This window comes from Crinia signifera, chromosome 19 (genome assembly GCF_055691185.1).
Source record: "Crinia signifera chromosome 19, ASM5569118v1, whole genome shotgun sequence".
Taxonomy (NCBI): domain Eukaryota; kingdom Metazoa; phylum Chordata; class Amphibia; order Anura; family Myobatrachidae; genus Crinia; species Crinia signifera.
The window spans coordinates 19,688,622-19,709,886 of record NC_139226.1 but is presented as its reverse complement, the minus strand read 5'-3'; the positions used below and the strand labels follow the sequence as shown (position 1 = coordinate 19,709,886).

General features: G+C 48.3%; 1 protein-coding gene across 1 annotated transcript in view; it reads right to left on the bottom strand.

The window, feature by feature from the left end:
• Nucleotides 1-296: 296 nt before the first annotated feature.
• ETFB (electron transfer flavoprotein subunit beta) overlaps nt 297-21,265 on the bottom strand; it is a 50,196-nt gene continuing 29,227 nt past the window's right edge. The window contains exons 3-7 of the mRNA XM_083162148.1: nt 18,809-18,967; nt 18,354-18,416; nt 16,188-16,346; nt 15,646-15,825; nt 297-566 (exon numbers count right to left, since the gene is read on the bottom strand). Of these exons, the coding sequence (XP_083018274.1) occupies nt 15,655-15,825; nt 16,188-16,346; nt 18,354-18,416; nt 18,809-18,967 (552 nt within the window). The 3' untranslated portion in view covers nt 297-566; nt 15,646-15,654. The remainder of the gene's footprint in view (nt 567-15,645; nt 15,826-16,187; nt 16,347-18,353; nt 18,417-18,808; nt 18,968-21,265) is intronic.

Sequence of the window (21,265 nt, the reverse complement as noted above, 5' to 3'; positions counted from 1 at the left end):
TTCAATCTTTGCATATACACAAAGTTTCTGGTCAAAAACAATTCTATACTGTACGATTAGAGAACCCAAGATTGCAGATAGCGCTGTAATTACAGACCTCAGGCCGGCACCGGAACACCTACCGACCGCTGCACTGAAGACTAATAATCTGGTGGAAAGTACTGAAGTTCCCGGAACTTAGAGAGAATGTCACACATGGCCGCTCTCTTACTGCAGCTCATTTATAATGCTCTGCGTGGCTTCATCTGTCCCCCACGGTGCCCTATTATTAAATAATCACTAGGAAACTCCAGTCCGGACGTACAAAGGAGAAACGTTTATTTATAGACTAAGCTTAATTACAGTGGAAAAAAAAAATCCACAACCAGCACAGTTTGATTCAGTTTCTCTCCTCCGCCAGTTCTCCCTCGTACAGAAGTAGCAGCTGGAGAGGATTGTACAATCGTGTTCGGTGGCTGGCAGCGGTACCGGGAAGGCACAGACGGGCGTCTGGGGGCGGCACAGCCGGACCGGTGACAGGACCCGCACCTCTGATATCTCCCGGAGAGAGAAGTCCATCCTGGGATCTGTACAACATGAAGACCTGGTTAAAAACGTAGCTTGTATATACAGTATTTACACAGGAAATTGGGTACTTGTTTTGTAGCACGGCGCCCATCGCATCGCAGACCATAAGGTATACGATGGTATGCGATGCAATGTTACGCGATGGCAGGCAATGTTATACAATTTTAAATTGTATATCATCGCATTGTATGCCATTGTATCGCATATACAATGGTATGCGATTTAAAATTGTATAAGCACCCTAATGGGTTTTTCAATGTTAACAGTGCCCTCTATAAGATAATTAACCGTGATGGGTGCTTAGTATGTTAAAAGCACCCCCACTATCAACGCTAACCCGAAGCGTGGCGAGTGCGAGCCCGTGAGGGGCGGCGGTACACGTCCTCTGACCTTTTCATACCACCACTATCCACGTCGGCGTGGAGTTGATTTTATATAGTGTGGCAAGCGCAGCGAGCCCTGCAAGGGGATGCGGAATACATGTAAAGTTATACGCGTCCCGTCTCCACGCTTTGGGCTCGGTGGCTCGCTGCGCTTGCCACACTATATAAAATCAACTCCACGTCGGCGTGGATAGTGGGGGTATGAAAAGGTCGGAGTACGCGTACCGCTGCGCTCGCCACGCTTCGGGTTTGCGTTCATTGTGGGGTAGCGTGGGGGTGCATTTAACATTGTAGGGTGCTTATACAATAAAAAAAAAATCGTATAGGGGGCTTATACAATTTAAAATTGCATCGGGTGTATGGCATGCGATGTGATTATATGTCGTACGACTTAATATCGTGGGCGCCGTGCTAGGAAACAAGTATCGAAAAACTGTATCCTAAATAATAATAATTTTTAACCCTTTGAGTGCCAATTTGTCAAAATAGGTGTGAACATTGGCAAGCAAACATTGTTATTCATCATGACCTGTAATGTTACCTTATATAGGAAAAACAATCCCCCCCCATTACAACATTTTTTTTTTTTTGAATTTATATAACAAATGTGAGCGACGCTGTCATTGTTAGATATCTCTCACAGATGCAGGCAATTAAAGGGTTAACTATGCCAGTGGTTCCAAAAAAAATCACGGTGCCCCGAAGTAACAATGTTTTTTCACGGCACCCCTAGGACTAAAGTTAGTCATTGTTAACTTCAGGAAAAAATAAATATTAAAAGTAAAATGTGTTTAGTTCTCCTCCTTAGGGTTAGTTATGTGGTAATAGACAGGATTCACTTTTTTAAATACATATACAGGTACACGGGCAGCGGTGCGAGGAACGTCCTGAGTCGGAGTGGCACGCAATGGCGATATTCTGGGGGATAGTCAATGTTTTGTTTTTTTCTCAAATGCGTTTGGGTCTAAGTCGGTACAAAGCAGCACAGCATATACGTCCCAGGGCTTGTGTACACCGAGGCACGGTAGCTATTAAAACGCGCTGGTTTTTCAGATGTCTCCGTGCAGGCTACCTATGAAAGGGCTTTCACAACCATACAGTCCGTATCGCCACCCTGGCAACAGACGCAACGAGAATCCACCCTACGTCGTGCAGCCTTGCTCACTAAGACGGGGCAAGAGCTACGTGGTTATGGGTGACTGGCATCTGAGCACTGCATCATGGGACGGACATAATGGTTTATATTCTTTTCCCTGTAAGTCTGCTCTGATGGAGGCCAGGGGTAATTTAACCTCTGTGCGGCCTAAACGCATGACAGCGCGTTAGAACAATCAGTTTGGGAACCACTTAACTAAGCAATGAATTTATTGTTTTTTCAAATACGTATACTTTTTATTTTATAGCGCAGCATATTCTGTTGCGCTTTACAACTGGAAACGTCATAAAAAAGAAAACTCGGTAGTAACAAACAGACATTGAGGTAGGAGGGTCCTGCTCGCAAGCTTACTATATCTATCTATATTTACACATACATACATAGACACACACAGACACACACACATACACACTTCTAAGTGGTTTCCAGAATACTGGACCCTCCTAATCTACAGAAACCCAACACAGGGACACAGAAGAGGGTGGCACTCATTACATATGTATAATGTCCTACACAAGTCTCACAAGTGCTGCCTTTTTCTATGTCCAAACCAACTCACAGACACACACAAATACATACACACACACACACACATATATATATTTTTTTTTTATTAACATCCCTACCTATCTAAATATTTTCAGTGAATGGGGTTGCAATCAAGAAGCTTTAGGTTGCTATCATTGCCCTTATAAAAGGTTAAAAATAAATAAACTTAAGGAGAATTATGAGTAAAAAATTAAAAGTACTAATTCACTTTTATTTGTGACCTTCTATACTATTATTGAGGTTTTTTTTATTATGATATAACTGATATTGTTCTGTATGAATGTTATTCAATTCTTTTTATATATACTGTATTTTTAAATAAAATGTAAATTCCTTTGATATATGTAATTACTGTATTATATACGGTTTCATTTCATTCTACATGTGTTTATATGCGATCACTGCTTGGTGTTAATGCCAGGGATTAAATAGAGAATATGCGCCTGTAAAATATGTAAATAAACACACACACACACACACACACACACACACACACTAGTAAGCCAGCTCAAAGCTAATGCTTCCAAAGCTAGTAGATGTAGTGTCATTTGCTGCCAACAGATGGCAGCGTTTCAGAGTGACACGGAGTTATCTATATAAAGGTCTAGTGCAGGCATGTCCAACCTGCGGCCCTCCAGATGTGCTAAAACTACACATCCCAGCATGCCTTGCTACAATTTTTCTATTAGGGAATGCTAGAATGATGGCAATGCATGCTGGGATGTGTAGTTTCAGCGCATCTGGAGGGCCGCAGGTTGGACATGCCTGGTCTAGTGTATGCGAGTCTCTGAAAACACTGCCATCTGCTGGCAAAAGGGAATCTACAACTCTCTCACACATGCACAGATTGAGTGGTGTTTTGCTGCATCTGTGGTTCGAGTAAGATACAAATATAAAGAAGAAGTTGGTACGCTACACCGTGGCTCACTTGTGGCATGCATCTCTCCCTACATAGGGTGCAAAGACTGGGGGCCAAATGTAATAGGGTGAGAGTTTCAGAAAGTGAGAGACTTTGGGAGATTTTTCCCATATTTTTTTTTTTTTTTTTTTTTTAAACACAATTTATTAGGTGAATCACAGATAAATACAATCTTGTTACGGTACAAGGACAACAATAGGTATACAAATCGTTGCTGTTAAACATCGGTGTGATCCAGATTTTTATAAGGAATGAGAGAGAGAGAGTGGAGCCTCGCATTGGCAGTGTGGCTGGCTGCCAGCAGGAGAATTTTAGCGAGGCGAGAGAGAGAGTAGGGAAAGCGAGGGGTGTGTGTGGGGGGGGGGGGGGGGGGGGGGGGGGTGGCCTCCAAACCTAAAGATCAGAAATCAAATGGGGAAGGAGAGTTTTGAGAAGAGAGCCAGGGGGACCAGACCTTATGGAATTTCTTAGTGGAATGGCGTATGATGGACGTCATGTATTCCATTTTGTGGATATACCAGATGCGGGAGATTACTGCTTGTAGGGGGGCTGGTGTGGTTTTTTTCCAGTCAATTGCTATTTGACATGTCATGGCAGCGGATATGTGGCGGAGTAATTTGTTCTGGTGGTGTGTAAGCGTGGGGAGGTTTAAGGGAAGAAGAAAGTATCTGGGGTCAAGGGGGACGGCAACCTCAAACAAGCTTGAGAGTAACGTTGTTACTTCTTTCCAAATGTTGGCAATTTTCGGGCAGGACCACCAGATGTGCATAAATGTTCCCTCAGCCGCGCATCCTCTCCAGCACCTATCTGAGGAATCCGGGAACATCTTTTGTAGTCGGGAGGGAACGTAGTACCATCGATATAGGAGTTTGTATATGTTTTCTTTGGTCTTCACGCAGATCGAGCTGGAGGCGGCATTATCCCATATTTCCTCCCATTCTTCAGAGTCTAAAGGGTGACCTAAGTCCCGTTCCCAGGCAAGCTCATGTGAGGCCCTTGTGGGGTCAGAATTTGTCCCCAGAAGCGAGTGGATTGCGGAGATTAGACCTCTGGTGGAAGAGCGCTTCCAGCAGATATATTCAAAAGATGTTAGGGGTCTGGCGGTGAGGGTTGACAGGATTTTTGAGTGAAAGTGCCGGACTTGCAAGTAGCGAAAGAAGTCTATGTTTGGGATTGCCGTACCCCCACGAATGTCTGAGAACTGGGGAAAATTAGTATCGATGGCGATATCGTTGAGATAGTAGATCTTCTCTTTTATCCAACTACTAAAGGAGGATTGGCCTAATCCGGGGGGAAAATCTGGATTGTGAAAAAGGGGGATTAATGGAGAGGGGGTTGGTGCTAATTTAAATCTTTTGTTTACGAAGTCCCAAACAGTTAGAGACCGGGAGACCACTGGGTGGGCGAGAGTGGTGCGAGGGCGTCTGGCTCTGGGGAGCCACAGCAGGGATGCCATTGTGGCCAACCCCAGTGCTTCTGTTTCGATCTTTACCCATACTTTTTCCGCTCCCCAAGGGTTACACCATTGAGCGCTTTGTGAGAGTTGGGAGGCATAGTAATACTTCCGAAAATCTGGAATTCCCAGACCACCCTGTCTTGAGGGACGTTGAAGTAGCTTTAGTCTAATTCGGGGACGTTTTTTATCCCATATGAACTGGGAGGTTTGGTGTTGTAGGGTTTTGAAAACGTAGGGGGGGATATATATTGGGAGGGTTTGAAAAAGGTAAAGGAGACGAGGGAGTATTGTCATTTTAACAGAGTTAATTCTACCTATCCATGAGATGAAGTAAGATGACCATGAGGTAAGATCTTTTTTAATCGTGTCTAAGAGTCGGGGGAAATTAGCCTGAAACAGTTGGTGGTAATGTTGTGTAAGGTAAATTCCGAGATACTTGATCCTCTTTTTATTCCAATTACAAGGAAGCAGGGTCTTTAAGTCGGATTTGAGAGTTTCTGGGATATGAAAATCAAGTACCTCGGTCTTCTCCACGTTTATTTTGTAGCCAGAGTATTGAGAGTAGTGTCGTATCTCAGAGAGAAGAGAAGGGAGGGATCCGGCCGGGTCTGAGAGAGTTATTAAAACATCGTCAGCGTACAATGCAATTTTGTGTTCAGAGGGGCCAGTGCGGATACCGCGGATATTAACGTTGTTACGTATTCTCGCCGCCAGGGGCTCCATAATAAGAGCAAATATGAGCGGGGAGAGGGGGCAACCCTGGCGTGTACCGTTCGCTATCTTGAATCTGTCAGATGTAGCTCCATTGACCGAGACCCGGGCTGTCGGAGTGCGGTATAATGCTCTAATGCCTTCTAAAAAAGTTCCTGTGAAACCCATCCTGCCTAGAACCGCAAAGGCAAAAGGCCAGGATATGCGGTCAAAGGCCTTTTCTGCGTCAAGTGCTAGGACCAGGGATGGAGTTTTCTGCTTTTGGATGGTGTGGATTAGGTCTACTGCCCGCCTTGTATTGTCTGACGCTTGGCGACAAGGGATGAATCCTACCTGGTCTGGGTGTACCAGGTGAGGGAGTAAAGGGGCTAGCCGGTTAGCCAGAATTTTGGCGTAGATTTTTAGGTCTACGTTCAGTAGTGAGATCGGTCTGTAGTTGGAGCATTTAGTGTGATCTCTGTCTGGCTTTGGGATCACCACGATGTCTGCTTGGGTCGCTTCCGTGGTGAAGGCAGCGCCTTCTAGGATGCTGTTAAAGAGCTCAGTGAGGTGAGGGGACAACTCCTTCGCACAAAGTTTGTAGTATTGGGCTGTAAAGCCGTCTGGGCCTGGGGCAGCGGAGGGTCGCATGGAGCGAATTGCCGCGATGGTCTCTTCTCCCGAGATACGAGCATTTAGAGGGGAGAGCTGAGAGTCTGTGAGTGTGGGCAGAGGTGTGTCGGCCAGATAAGAGGCTAAGTTCTCCGTTGTAGTTGGGGAGGTGGGAGAGGGGTTAGTCAGGTTGTATAGAGAGCTGTAAAAAGTTCGGAACTCCTCTACCATTTCTTTAGGGTCGTAAGTGAGGGAGTTTAGCTTCTGGGAGTATAATTTGTCGATCGCTTTGGATGCTTGTTGGCGACGTAGTTTATTAGCTAGCAGCGAATCTATTTTGTCAGCTTTATCGTAGAAACGCTGTTGGAGTTTCTTTAGGATGGTCGCAGCACGATGTGAGAGGAGTGTATTTAGTTGACCTCTTAGCGTTTCAATTTGTGCTAGCAATGTGGAGTTGGGGGAAAGTTTGTGTTGGGCTAGTAATGTTGCAAGCTGAGATTCCAGGGTCTGGATTTGTGCCGCTGCTTTTTTTCGAATTGCTGAGGTTTTTGAAATGAGTAAGCCTCTGATTGTGGCTTTATGTGCTTCCCAGAGGATTCCCGTGGAAATATCGGGGGTGTTGTTTTCTTTGAAATAGTTTATAATTGCGTTCTTGACCTCTGCCAGGGAGGAGGGGTGTTGTAAAAGAGAGTCGTCTAAGCGCCATCTCAGAATTTTCGGTGGGCGTTCATATATATCTAATAGTATGTAGGTGCCTGCGTGGTCTGTCCACGTGAACGGGGTGATGCCTGCTTCCCTAATTTGGGGGATCATGGAAGAGGAGATGTGGAGCATGTCTATCCTAGAGTATTGTTGGTGAGGGGCTGAGAAGTGTGTGAAATCTTTATCATGAGGGTGTTTGAGGCGCCAGGAGTCGCATAGTCCATAATGCTTCAAGGAGGCAACCAGGGTGCGGGAGGCTTTGGGGACCGCCGTCGAGGTGGCGTTTGGGGGGGGAGAGGATCTGTCTAGTAGTGGGTCGATAAATGTGTTAAAGTCTCCTCCCAAAATAATATGGCCCTGTGCCACTTTATCTATGCGTTTAAAAAAGGTATCAAAGAATTTGGATTGATCCTGGTTGGGGGCGTACAAGGAGATTAGGGTTAAGGTTATTGAGCGGATGGTTCCTATCACGATAAGAAACCGCCCATCAGGGTCTGCAATGGTCTTAATCGGGACAAAAGGTACATTACGGTGGATTAAAATAGCAACCCCCCTTTTTTTGCAATCAGCCGAAGCAAAAAAGGACTGCGAGAATGCGCGACCCTTGAGTTGGGAGTGGGTACCTGTGAGGTGGGTTTCCTGCAGAAACACGATAGCTGCGTTCTCTCTTTTACAGGCTCCCATAAGGATCGTACGTTTCCTAGGGGAGTTAAGACCATTTACGTTGATAGACAACAATTTAAGAGACATGGTGGGTTACGTGTAGTCATCTCATGTGTATTTAGAGAGTATAATGGGGTGATCTTAGGAACTAGAGGGGGCCACCCCAGGGAGGGGCTGAGGGGGGGGAAAGGGAAGAAGTGAGGGGAGCCACAGAGAATAGAAAAGGTTAGTAAGGATAGATGGAGAGAGAACAAGAAAAGTTGCCCAAAAGGGCAGGGTCCCTGGAAAGGAGGGTCTCGGGTGGAGACCGCTACATAGATAAACAGCATTACATTTATGCAAAACATTTTAAGGGAGTATGGGGGGGTCGTGGGGTTTAGTGGTGGTGGGGTCCAGTCCACCAGGACCGAAGCAAACTTAAACGGTAATAACCTAGTAAACTTATATTGTATAAGTTGTATAAACTCAATCCCTGCTGTGCAGGGCTTTCAGACCTAAGTTGTAAACAAATTAGGTGGGAGGGGGAGGGGGGAAGGGGAACAGGGGGAGGGGAAACACTTCAACTTTGGGTCGAGAGACAAGGGTAGAAAATGTGTACAACCCTTTAGATCTTTTTAGAGATTCATAACATCATTGGGGGTGGTATATTGTTAAACATTTAACTGGTAATAAAGAGAGGGAGGTGCTTCCTATCACGAGGAGGCAATCACGTGGGGCAGGTAGGTATGTCCTGCAGTGGTATAGGTAAGCAAAGGGCATCACTGCATGTTTTCAAATAGGCTGGCTGTTTTCCGCCTGACGACGGGATACTTTTGTCCATTCCGGAGAGGGTGGTGGAAGTCGTTGTGGTCTCGATGAGGAAGCACTTGAATCTTCTTCCATGGATGGGGCCGGTAGGAGACCCAATTTGGCCAGGAGTTCTTGACCCTGGGTTAGGGTTTTAACATTGTGCAAGGCACTATTTGCTGTGACCTGAAGCATAAAGGGGAATCCCCATCTGTAACGAATTTTGTGATGTCGGAGAATTTTGGTAACGGGTTGAAGATCTCGCCGTTTCTGAATAGTTGAGGGGGCTAGGTCTTGAAAGATTTGTAGCTGCATGTCTTGAAATTGAAGTGTTGGGGAATCCCGGGTGGCAGTGAGGATCTTTTCTTTGGTTTGGTAATAATGGAAGCGGACAATGATGTCTCTTGGAGGCTGTGAGGGGGGAGGTTTCGGGCGAAGGGCCCTATGTGCTCTATCTAGGAGACAATCCTCATCTGAGAGGGATGGAATGATGTGTTGAAAGAAATCTTTCAGGAATGAGGATAGGGAGGGGCTTAGAATGGACTCCGCCACATTACGAATACGCAGGTTGTTGCGTCGGGAACGGTTTTCTTGGTCCTCTTGTCTCTCTTTGAGGGCCTCTACTTCTTCATGAAGTCTTGATATTTCCTTGTCTAGGCGGGATTGGGAGCGGCAGATGTCATCCGATTTAGATTCCAGTGCGTCGGTTCTGTTGCCTAAGGCTGCGAGGTCTGATTTGAATTCAGAAACCGCTTTAGAGAGTTCTTGTTTGAAGGCATTTTGGACCCCCTCCAGCAACCCTGCCATCACTGCCTGAATCTGAGGGTCAATTGTCGCTTCCATTGAGTCAGGGCGGGAGGGGGAATCTGGAGGCTGCACTGAGCTTGGGGTACCTTTGGATTTGGAACCAAAGAAGTTTCCTGAGGCCTGTGCGGACTTCTTGCTTTTTTGTGACATTATATAAGAGGGTCAGTTGTGATAGGTACCGTGGGGTAGGTCTGAATCTAGGGGTAGATATCAGGGGCTGTCCACAGGGGTATAGTGCTTCGGTCCTAGCGGGACGGGGATCGCGGTTAGGCAGGCATGGCCACCATTTCCATTGTCGTGGCGAGAAGGGCCCGGTGGGGCAGAGAGGGTTTTACCACTCGCGGACCAGCCTGCGAATGGCGACTTCTGCACAGGGGATATGGATCTGTTTGGAGAAGGTAGCTTGAGTTTTTGTGGTGTGGGGAGGGGTGGGTCAGGGAGGATCCTTCCGGGCTGCGGGTAGGTTATCTGTGGGCGGCTCCCAGGTTGGGTCTATTGGGGCCACCTCCGGTGATTTTTTTTTTTTTTTGTTTTTTAAATTTTATTGTTTTTTTGTTTTTTAATTAATTTATTTATTTATTTCCCCTGTAGGTTGAGGGGGAGTAAGAGATGGAGGCTGGCTGTTTCTGGGGGGGTCCACGGGCTGGCCTCCCCCAGTGCGAATGAAGGTCCTAAGGGACCAGTTCTATTTCGCTGAGTGTGGCTTGGTAGGTTCCCCCAGTGCAGTTGGTCTCCTGGAGGGGCAGGGTGGGTATCCACCACCCAGGGTGCGTCCCCTGTTTTCTGGGGGGGGGGGGACTGTCCCCAGTCAGTTGAAGCTCCTGGGTTATCTGGTCCAGAAGGAGGGGGTGAGTCTGGGGAGGGCTATGGCTCTCAGGGGTTAATTATGGCTGTGGCGCGCCACCCCGCAGAGACCTCCGGTGGACGGGAGACGGGGGGCACGAGCTGTGCGCCCGGAGGGAGGCTGGAAGAACTGTGTGCCTGGGGGGGAGCCGCAGCGTGTGCTGTGTGCCCGGGGGGGAGCCGCAGCGTATGTGCGCTGACAGGCTGCCGGGCGGGTGTTCTCCGGAGCCGGTCCCCCTCCGGCAGCGTGACCAGGGGATCGTCAGAGGTGCGGGCTAATTGCACTAACCTGGGTGCCGTCTCCGGGCACCAGGGACTCCCGGGGGGATCACAGCGGCTGCAGATCGGGTCCGGTTCTTTCCCCTGGAGATCGCGGTCGGGGGATGGCAAACTCTAGGTCCCGGCTCCGGACCGTCAGGAGGGCCGCAACCTGCAGGAGCTCTGAAAAGTGCTCCCCGGCTCCGCAACTCGCTCCCACCGGAACCGGAGCACAGCAGAACGGCAGTGGGCTTAAGAGGGGGATAAGGTAAGGGGTACAGGGTGGGTAAAAGGGTATTTTGCTTGGCAGGGTGCAGGAGCTCTCCTGAGACACGTCTGCTCCCTTGCCGTGCTAGGCCACGCCCCCCCCATATTTTTTTTTTAAAGCAGCAATCAATTACATGGCAAAATGGGAAAACTCTCCCAAAATCTCTCACTTTCTAAAACTCTCACCCTATTACATTTGACCCTGAGTGTAGTGTATTACTCCTGTAATTGCTCGGGAGAATTCCAAAAGTAGTTGGTGATCTCCCCGACTCCCTGCAGAGGCCAGAAATCTCTCTAAACTCCTCCTTTGTAACGGAACACAGTGATGATGTCATCACCCTCCACCCAGCACAGATGAGGAGAAACCAGAAAAGGTGCCTGCTACAAGAAAATGCCACACATTTGTATCTTACCCTCATTACCTAGGGGGTTGTATAACTTGGAAAATGAATATACCATTTAGGTCAGGCATGTCCAAACTATGGCCCTCCAGCTATTGTGAAACTACAAGTCCCATCATGCTTTTCCACAGTTTTACTATAAGGGAATGCTAAAACTATGGCAAGGCATGCAGGGATGTGTAGTTTCACAAGAGCCGGAGGGCCACAGCTTTATCTCATATCCGCACAGACCACGTAACGGCCTTGGTCACATCGCTCAGTATTCTGCAGGTAACAAGATGGCCGCTAATCAGATGCGTAACGGAGGTTCTCTTCGCATGATCAGCGACAGCACACCGATAAATATGCGGCAAATTGACAGATGATAAAAGAACGTCCAACAAACCCACCAAAAGTAAAACCGTTGAATTAACGAGATGATCACGCAACAGTGCACACTTGTCAAATCGCAACTCTCCCCCTTACCGACTGGAGCGCTGACGCGATGCTAATAGCCGACACGTCGAGCTGTCATGGAGCACCATGAGGCAGTGACACGCGTGTTACAGGGAACAGGTGAATGATAAAACAAGTCACTGATCAGGTTCCTCGTCTGTCTACGGCACAGCAGGACAGCCCTCAATAATTATATTAACTCAAATCATTCCGTTACTCATGTTCGTATGACACTATAAATACTGAAGATGATTTGAATTGCACATATGATTGACGGCTCATGTCTGGGGCTGCTCACTGCGGGGCTCAGCTGGTCTGTTAGGATATTACATTACCTGTCAGGGACAATGAGGATCCCTATAATACACAAGTAAATCGAGGAAAAGAATCCTGCGTTATCTGCCTAAGCAGCGGGTTCATGGAACCACGTCCGTGCGGAAGGAAGAATGCCGGTAACAGAGGTGAGGAATCAGTCACAGAACCTTCCCCCTTCTACTTCTCCGCTCCCTGTCTGTTCTGTATTCATAGATTCCGCAGGCCCAGAAATAGAGCTGGGTGAGCCATCCATTCCTTCTGCTCTGTGTGGTTGGGGGGTGGGGCTTCCACAAGGAACAACCCCGCTGGCGAAACGTGTAAAATGTCACACCCAAATATGCAATGAGCGGAACATTGTGCGGGGTACCTTTTGCTCATCACCCGTCGCAAGCAACAAACCGTGGAATACAATTCCCAATATACGTTTGGACATGATAGATTGTATCTCCTACATAGGGCCCGATTCAGAGACATGGGGTAATTCAGACCTGATCACATTTCTGCAAATTCGAACAGTGGCAGATTATCGATACGCTACGCATGAGTATGCACGCACAAGGCCATCCTGCAATGAGAGCCTGCCACTTTTACTACATGCACATCGTCTGCCAGGTGATTGACAGGAAGTAGGTGTAGTGGGTGGATACCGCGGTGTTCAGTGGGAGTGCGAAAAAAAAACGCAGGCGTGCTTAAGTAAACGGTGGGGGTGTACGGGAATGTGCTAGGCATGCATGAGCATTTTAGGGGAGTGTGAGCGATGCCAGCCCCAGGCTGGATAGGCCTTATTCCATCGCACCACCAAGTCCAGGGCTACGCAGTCCCTGCGATGACTGGTGCCCAGTGTAAAAATCATTAGCCGGTGGGCCTGATACAGTGGGTTGTGGACATATTTACTTGTCTGCCAATGGATGTGCAGCCGTACACATCCATTCAAAGAGAGTGCACATTAAATAATATGGATCTTTGATGTCAGTTATACCGATAGAGATGGGGGGGGTGGAATAAGCAGCATCGGCAAAGATGACAATGTGGCAGATGTGTTCTCTGAATTCATACACCGCAGCACTGATTAGGATTCTAAAATGTAATAAAAGCAGGTAAAAAAGCCCCCATGTGATTGAGAGGTGGCTACTCGCCACAAGACTGACAATGTAATTAGTCCCCGGCGAGCAGCCCCGTCTCTATCGCACAGATCCCGGAATTTACACATGAAAGTAAAGTACGGATCCCGCTGTTCAAAGAGATCGTTCCGCAGCCTTAGTCCTCCGACACAACAAGGGCGAGAGAGACTCTTCGGCGCGGCCCGTTCCCTGCTGCTGCCGCGCTCGGCATTCCGCAGAGTAACGGGTTAAGCAGCTGCCAGGATTTGTATTTCTAGATTCTCTCTGCCTCTCTGACAACGCTGCACAGCCCGGAGGACTAGTCATGTTGGGTCATGCTAAGCGGTGGGGAAACAGCTGTGACAATCCTTCCCTGGTTGTTATCACACAATGTTCACTGCCAGAGAATCTCCTATCTGTGCTTCAGCCTGACAGGTGACAAATAAGGGTGCACCGCGTCCTTCCATACACATGCCGCAGATGGGAGGAAGGACACGGGCAGTGGTGCGAGGAACGTCCTGAGTCAGAGTGGCACGCAATGGCGATATTCTGGGGGATAGTCAATGTTTTTTTTTTCAACTGTGTAAGTCGGTACAAAGCAGCACAGCGTATACGTCCCAGGGCTTGTATACACAGAGGTGCGTTAGGTATTAAAACGCACTGGTTTTTAATCTACCTGTAAAAGGGCTTTTACAACCATAGAGCCCCAAACACCAGCCTGGCAACAGATGCAACGAGAATCCGCTCCACGCTGTGCAGCGGTGCTAAGACAGGGCAAGAGACACATCCGTATGGGGAATCATGTGACTGGCATCTGAGCACTGCATTATGGGAGGGACATAATGGTTTATGTTCTGATCCCTGTAAGTCTGCTCTGATAGGGGCGAGGGGTAATTTAACCTAACTGGCCGGTAAACGCATGACAGCGCGTTAGACCAATCAGGCTCCAGCGTTTGTCAATGTGATGGAGGCTGCTGGAAGCCTGAACGATCAAACTTTTGTAAACAAAAACATGCTGATTAACACATTTATCAAATTACGGACCAAAATATTGATGGCATTTCCTAGTCATCCACGCTTGGCAGGCGGCACTTAACATCGCAAGATGACAACTTCAATTAACTAGTTAGATGAATTAATTGGGTAATTGGTGAGGAGAGGTAGGGCTGCGGAGGTGCTGTACTCACCACCTACTGCAAGGCAAGTCTGCAGGATTATTAGTACGGGGGGGGGGGGGGGGCTGTGGATACCTATGGATTATAACAAAAGCGGTCATATTTTAATAGTCTGTCCTCAACTCTTCAGCTGGACCGCTCTTCCTCTACCGCCGATCCACTTCCGCCAAGACCCCTCAGTAAAATCCGCACCGGCTCTCATTCCCTTAGAGCAGTGGTGTCAAACTCATGGCCCTCCAGCTGTTGTGGAACTACACGTCCCAGCATGCCCTGCCACAGTTTTAGCAAACCATTATATAAAATCTGTGGAAGGGCATGCTGGGATGTGTAGTTTCACAACAGCTGGAGGGCCATGAGTTTGACACAACTGCCCTAGAGCCTTGATGGCTAACCTTGACACTCCAGCTGTTGTTGAACTACACATCCCAGCATGCTCTGCTTCAGTTTTGCTATTTGGCCATGCTAAATCTGATGCAGGGCATGCTGGAATGTGTAGTTCAACAACAGCTGGAGTGCCAAGGTTAGCCATCAAGGACCTAGAGAATCCTCGTCACCCTTACATACAAGGCCCTCTCTATCTGCACTGCAGTGCTGTATACAATTCCCCATGGTCAATAACCGCGGGTAATTGGTTCACCAAAAACTATCTAATTAGCCCTAATGAATGCATCCGTATTTCCCAATACCCACACTCCTTACCCCAGACCTGCGATAAGACATGGGACCGGGGAATTATTCCTCATCCCGTGTGTTTTCACCTATTACAGGTCACTTTCTGCTGTCAAAAACAGCCTCTAATTGGATACCATGATAATGACCATCGGTCATATATTGTGATAGCCGGCCATTTTTAACGGACTAAACTACTTGGTGATCTGGAATTATCCCTGAAGCAGTTTAGCCCGTTAAATACAACCGGATACTTCAAATTATGACCGATGGTCATCATCGCGGCATTCAATTAAGGGCCATTTTTACGGCTGAAACGGAACCCGTGTGTTTTCACTGGCCCGGCAGCTGCGTATTGGGGACTATGCTTTGGGGGCCTACCGCACACAAAGCATAATCCCCCATAAATGTGTGGGTTACTGAGGATACGGATGCCGGAATCTGGGACAATTGGATAGCCTCCAGCAAACCAAATGGATACCGCCTTTAGTGTGAAGCAGAGCCTCCAAGTATATCTGCTGCCCATTGGTACAGAGAGGCTACAGTAGGGTCAGGGAGAGGCACTGTACTGGGATGCTCCTGATCAGAAACGTCACCGGTTGCGTGACCGTGAGATCTAAGTAACGTTCTCATTGTTGGAGAAAATAAATAAACAAATTAACGACTATACATAACAAAAGCGTGTGCTGCATGTAAGAGAATGGATGCCAGATGTTATATACAGTAGAATGAGTGTCAGCTGGTGTACCGGAGACAATGGAAGCACTGATTGGATGATATCATCAGACACTGCGCTGTAACCATGACAATGCACCAGAGCACATGGAACAATGTCATTATTCTTACGTCCTGTATAAGTGTTGCTGCGTCCTATGAGGAGGGTGCTACTGACCTGGCCGGGTTAGATATGCCCACTCTCCTTCAGCTTATTGACCAGGTCCTCTACGGTCTCCACTTTCACACCGGCTAACCTCTGCGGGGGGTCTTCCACACTCAAGATGTGTATACGGCTCGTTATGTCCACCCCCAGGTCTGCTGGCTTCACCGTCTCAATCTTCTTTTTCTTGGCTTTCTAAGAAAAAAAATCATCCAGAAGAGCAGGAGAGTGAGCTTGGGGGGGTGGGTTTGGAGATGACCTTGTCCCTCATTCTCACAGACCAAAAAGAGAGGGGTCTCACCCTGCCCACTGCTATGCCAGCTCCCTGGCTAAATACTCGCACTGCGGGTGGCAGAAGGGTCTAACCCAAACTAGTTGCCCATATTAGGATCTGCGCAATAGAACGCCATAAAAATGTACGGAGCCCCGGATATAGATTGTGGCCGTGTATTTCCAACTTAATGTTCCTTATCCCCACTGCCAGAAGCCGCAGAGCGCATTATTTATAACTGCGGATCCGTACGTGTGCTGAACAGGAATCAAAACGCCGGCCTCACCATGATGTTCGGTAAAGTGGCGTAACGCGGCTCATTCAGTCGGAGGTCCGCGGTCACTACGGCCGGCAGTTTCACGCTGATCGTCTCCAGGCCACCGTCAATCTCCCGGAGCACCGTCACCTTCTCCCCTTCCACCTTCACCTCTGATGCAAACGTAGCCTGAATAGGAACAAAGAAACCAAAGAAGGGACCTTAGTACAGCAAAGGCTTGTAGGGATGTGTTTAATAGGATCACTGATCTAGAACACTGAAGATGCTTCTATTCTATAACTCAGGATGTCTGACGTTACCAATACCCGTACAAGCAGAGTTCTGATGTCAGCATTTCGGTGTTCATCAGGACACGTGTATCAGAAATCGAATTATTGACCACCGCATTGTGATCGGTGCACTCGCCCTACTTCTGTCATAGTCTGCCAAGGGGCTGAACACCCGGATCTGTTACCCGGCAATACGACTGAGCAGCTGGGCCCTGCCCATATCCTCTCATGAAGACACGGAAAGAGGTCAGCACGGAAGAAGTGCTACAGTTTTGTCTGCTAAGAAATCTTCTACAATAACCGGTTTTAAATAAAAATAATAATGGCGGTGTAATTTGTGGCTTCGTTCCAGAGTTATGTGACAAAATGTCAGTTGGATGAGTTTTGGTTGAAATGTGGATGGGACCTTCCCGGGGGGACAGGATCGCATGAGATACATTGCATGTAAAAAGGAGTGCATGCAATCCTAGCAGGGCTTAACGAGCTGCAACAGAGAGATTTGCCACTGCGAGGCGCACAGGAGCACGACTGGCATCGCAATCGCACAAGAAGCACCTGCGATGTGCCAGGTTTGATGCGATCCATTGCAGAAAAGCATTTTAATGTCATGAAAAAAAGCCATATCATATACTAGTAGATGGGGGGCTTAAGGGTTAGCCCCTATTGGGGTACGGTAAGGGTTAGCCCCTAAGGGGGTACGGTAAGGGTTAGCCCCTAAGGGGGTACGGTAAGGGTTAGCCCCTAAGGGGGTACGGTAAGGGTTAGCCCCTAAGGGGGTACGGTAAGGGTTAGCCCCTAAGGGGGTACGGTAAGGGTTAGCCACTATGGGGGTACGGTAAGGGTTAGCCACTATGGGGGTACGGTAAGGGTTAGCCACTATGGGGGTACGGTAAGGGTTAGCCACTATGGGGGTACGGTAAGGGTTAGCCACTATGGGGGTACGGTAAGGGTTAGCCACTATGGGGGTACGGTAAGGGTTAGCCACTATGGGGGTACGGTAAGGGTTAGCCACTATGGGGGTACGGTAAGGGTTAGCCACTATTGGGGTACGGTAAGGGTTAGCCACTAAGGGGGTACGGTAAGGGTTAGCCACTAAGGGGGTACGGTAAGGGTTAGCCACTAAGGGGGTACGGGAAGAGTTAGCCACTAAGGGGGTAAGGTTACCATGAGACTGAGCATTGGGGGGGGGTGTAAGGGTTATGGGGGAAGGGGGAGAGGGTTAAGATACTTTACTAATAGGTGTTGGGATCCCTCTGCATAAAGATGCCGCTGCTGGTCTTGCGAGCACTGGCTTGGAGATCCCTGTACCTCACCCCTACTATCAGCCTGGGAATAAGGGTAACGGAATACTGACTGTACTATATGCATGGCACGTCACTGGGCCCAGTTACAGAAAGAAAAATAGTGAGATCAGAGTACAAAGTACAAGATCAGCTAAATAACAGGGGATTCCAATGTCCACACCTTGAGCCGTGCTCCCAGTAAATGCAGGAATCGCACCATGCATCCCAGTGTGCATTTCTCTCTTACGGTACATACTGGGATTAAGATGCAGCATTAGACATAGTTGGGGTGACCAACCCTTCAGCTGCTAAGGTCCAAAAACGAGTCACCAGGCTGGAAGCTGAACTACAGAAGACATATTGCTAAGTCACAATAACTATCTAGATGGGCATCCCAGCAGCACAACGGTCGGCTTGTACACAGATTGCAGACATGTGCAAACGCAATACCTATGAGCAGGGAATGAGCTCTCTACTCTAGTACCCAGCAGTCCCCCACCGCTCAGCCGGTTCTCTGCATTCCTGCTGCAAACCCCGGCCCCCGCCCCGTGCGTTAAACCGCCACACCAGAGATAATTCTCTCATTTTCCAGAAAATAAAACACAGCCAGGAAGGATCGGTACCTGAGGCCAGTCAAGCAGAGCAGCGGTCATCTGTCCGGTCTGATTACAGTCATCATCAATGGCCTGCAAGGAGAGAACGGAGAAAGCACTGAGCTAGGGGGCAGCGATGAACAATGTTATCTGGTACATGCCCTGGGGGAGGAGATTCACAGGGAACAATAAAGCAACCACAGCGCAGAGGTTAAATACATATAACATACATGTGCACAGAGACACAGATTATATCCAGATGGATTATTTTCTGACTGTAATCCGTTATTATCCAAGATCAGAATTCCCATCTAGGACACTACTGAGGATGTACATGGTTACTGAGCCACGTTCTACATCTCGTCATTCTAGAACATTGTGGAATTCACGGGATGCTGGTTCCTAGTGGGGTACGTGGCTGGCTGATGCCATTTCCAGGACCCACCCCACAGCAGCAATCAGGGAGACTCATCCCCGTCACTCACCTGTTTTCCCAGGAGCACAATGTTCACGTTCTCCTTCTTAGCCAAAGCGGCCAGGATCTTGGATACTTGGAAAGGTCCGAGGCTTTCGTAGTCCTTGGCGGGCACTTCTACATGGATGCCGCGGTCTGCTCCCATTGCTAAGGCGGTCCTGATGGTCTCCTGAAAGAAGGGAGGAGTAGTGTGAGGCCATAGAGTGCCAGGAAACATTGTAAAACAAACAGGCAGAAGATTATGGGCAAGGTTGTGTCTGCAAGGGAGAACGTGGCGGTCATACGTTCTGAATGAGCCAGGTTGTTAGTGCTAGAGAAGACTGCCACAGGGACAAAGTTATTCTTACTGGAACATAACGGTGACCACTGTGATGCCCTCGGTGACCACTGTGATGTCCACAGTTAGCTTCAAGAAATGTAATTTAGGGGGGGCGTGGTTTGACTGAGAGCGGGAGCAGACGTGCTTCGTGGGAGCTCCGCTGAAATCCTGTTTACCTCTCCTGTTTCTGGTGCGGTGGGCTTCCTGATTCCCTCCACTTACCTTCCGAAGATCGCCTGGCCTCTTCTACTCCCTCCGTGGACTTCCAGGGTGGTCTGATAGTCCGGCTTCTGTCGCCTGGGCCTTCCTGCGCTTGTGTAGCCGGGCGCCATATTGGCTTCCTGTGTCTTCAGCAGCCCTGTGCGCAACCCTGCTGGTGGGAACCGTCCCTTCGCTGGATGCTGTGTGTGGTGACCGCGGCATCACACTACAGCCGAGGCTGGCTGTCTACGTTCTGGGACCCTCCAACTGCATCCACCCTGAGGTACAGTGAGCCTTCTGCGCTCTGAGTGGGGGTTTTGGTGGCGTGCACGCCGTTGACATTTTGCGGCCCTGAGACCTGAGGGTTACGAGTGGAACTATTCTCCTACCTACTAAACTGGCAATATGGAGAGTTGCCTTCAGCAAATCCTTTGCTCTATTGAAGCATCCGCACGCAGGCTCCTACAGCTATTTGATACCAACCCTGTGGCCGATGCGCCTCCATGCTGTATTAGTAACCATTGCTATGATGGCACTGGCCAGGAACCTGATGCATCGCCGTTGGCTATCACCCCTGTCCATATAGAAGCCTCTCCTACTGAAGTGTTGCTGCATATACATGTTCCCGCTGAGTATCCCGTTCCAATACCTGGTGAAGCGTGGGAATGCGTGCTGCCCACCTCCTTTACTCCTGAAAAGCGTATTGCTGGAGATGGAGGGTCTCTGTGCCGCCATTTAACTCCGGTGTGTCCCACGGTGTTTGTGCATACTATTCCTACTGAGATGGATGCCACTGCTACAGATGTCACTGTTTCCCACATCACTGCGGACACACGTATTGAGGAGATACAGGTGGATACTATTGCTAATGGGAAAGGACACGGTGATTCATCCCTGTGTTTTCATTACACCCCCATGCTGTCTGCATCCCTCTTGCAATCTACAATATCTATTGGTATTGATGTACCTGTAGGCGATCACCCTACTACTGCTATGGGTCTTATTTGCGTTGGAGACCACTTCACTTTTGTGTCTATCCCGAATCTCCTGCCTTGCTGCCGCACTGGGTTTGAACGCCGTGGGATCCCCATACTGCCTCCAACGCTGCTATTACTTTCCCAGCCGGATACTTCAAAACCTCTGATAGTCCAATTCATTGCAGCAAATGATGATGGGACTTGCTTCATATCACTGTCTGTTCAGGACGATTGCAGATGGCCGGACTGAGACTGTCCCCTATTTATCTATCGACGACGCTCCTTTTTATTGTACCCGTCGCGTAACTTACTTTGTCTCCATTTACAGTATACTTGCTAGTTTATACCGTATACTTGCTAGTTTATATTGATATATCCTTTTATCCTGCATGTCTTAAAACTGTGTTACCTATATATCCATGTATATATAAAGTCTATTGCACTGGTGTTTTGGTGGGAGAGCCGGGGAACACCTAGGTAGAATAAGCTTGCTAGTTTAGCACACATTAGCTATCCGTCCAATATCCTGCTGATTTTATATGCTCAGATCCTTGTGTGTATTGCCCCTGACAGGCATTCGTTTTGGATATCCTTTCTATTTTCTATAGGGTGGGGGGGGGGGGGTATAGTTAGTTAGATAAATGGGGGGTAAAATAGGATTTTAGGCTAGGTTAGCTCCCATCAGCTACAGGCCACTATTTTCTCCCCTTGTTAGGGTAAGTAGTGTAGATGTTTGGGGGATCCAGGTACGCCTCAGTTGGGGATAGGTTGTACAGGGGGTGGGGGGTTTTATGGGAGGGTTGTTTTGGGGTTTTTTGGGAGGGTTTTCTTTTGCTTTTAGGTCAGGGTTATGGCCCCCACATACAGCACGATATTCAGGCATTTTCTGAGCGATTCTAACAAATCGCTCAGAAAATGCCTGAAGATGCATGTAAATCGCTGTGTATATAGCCCACACAGCGATTTACAT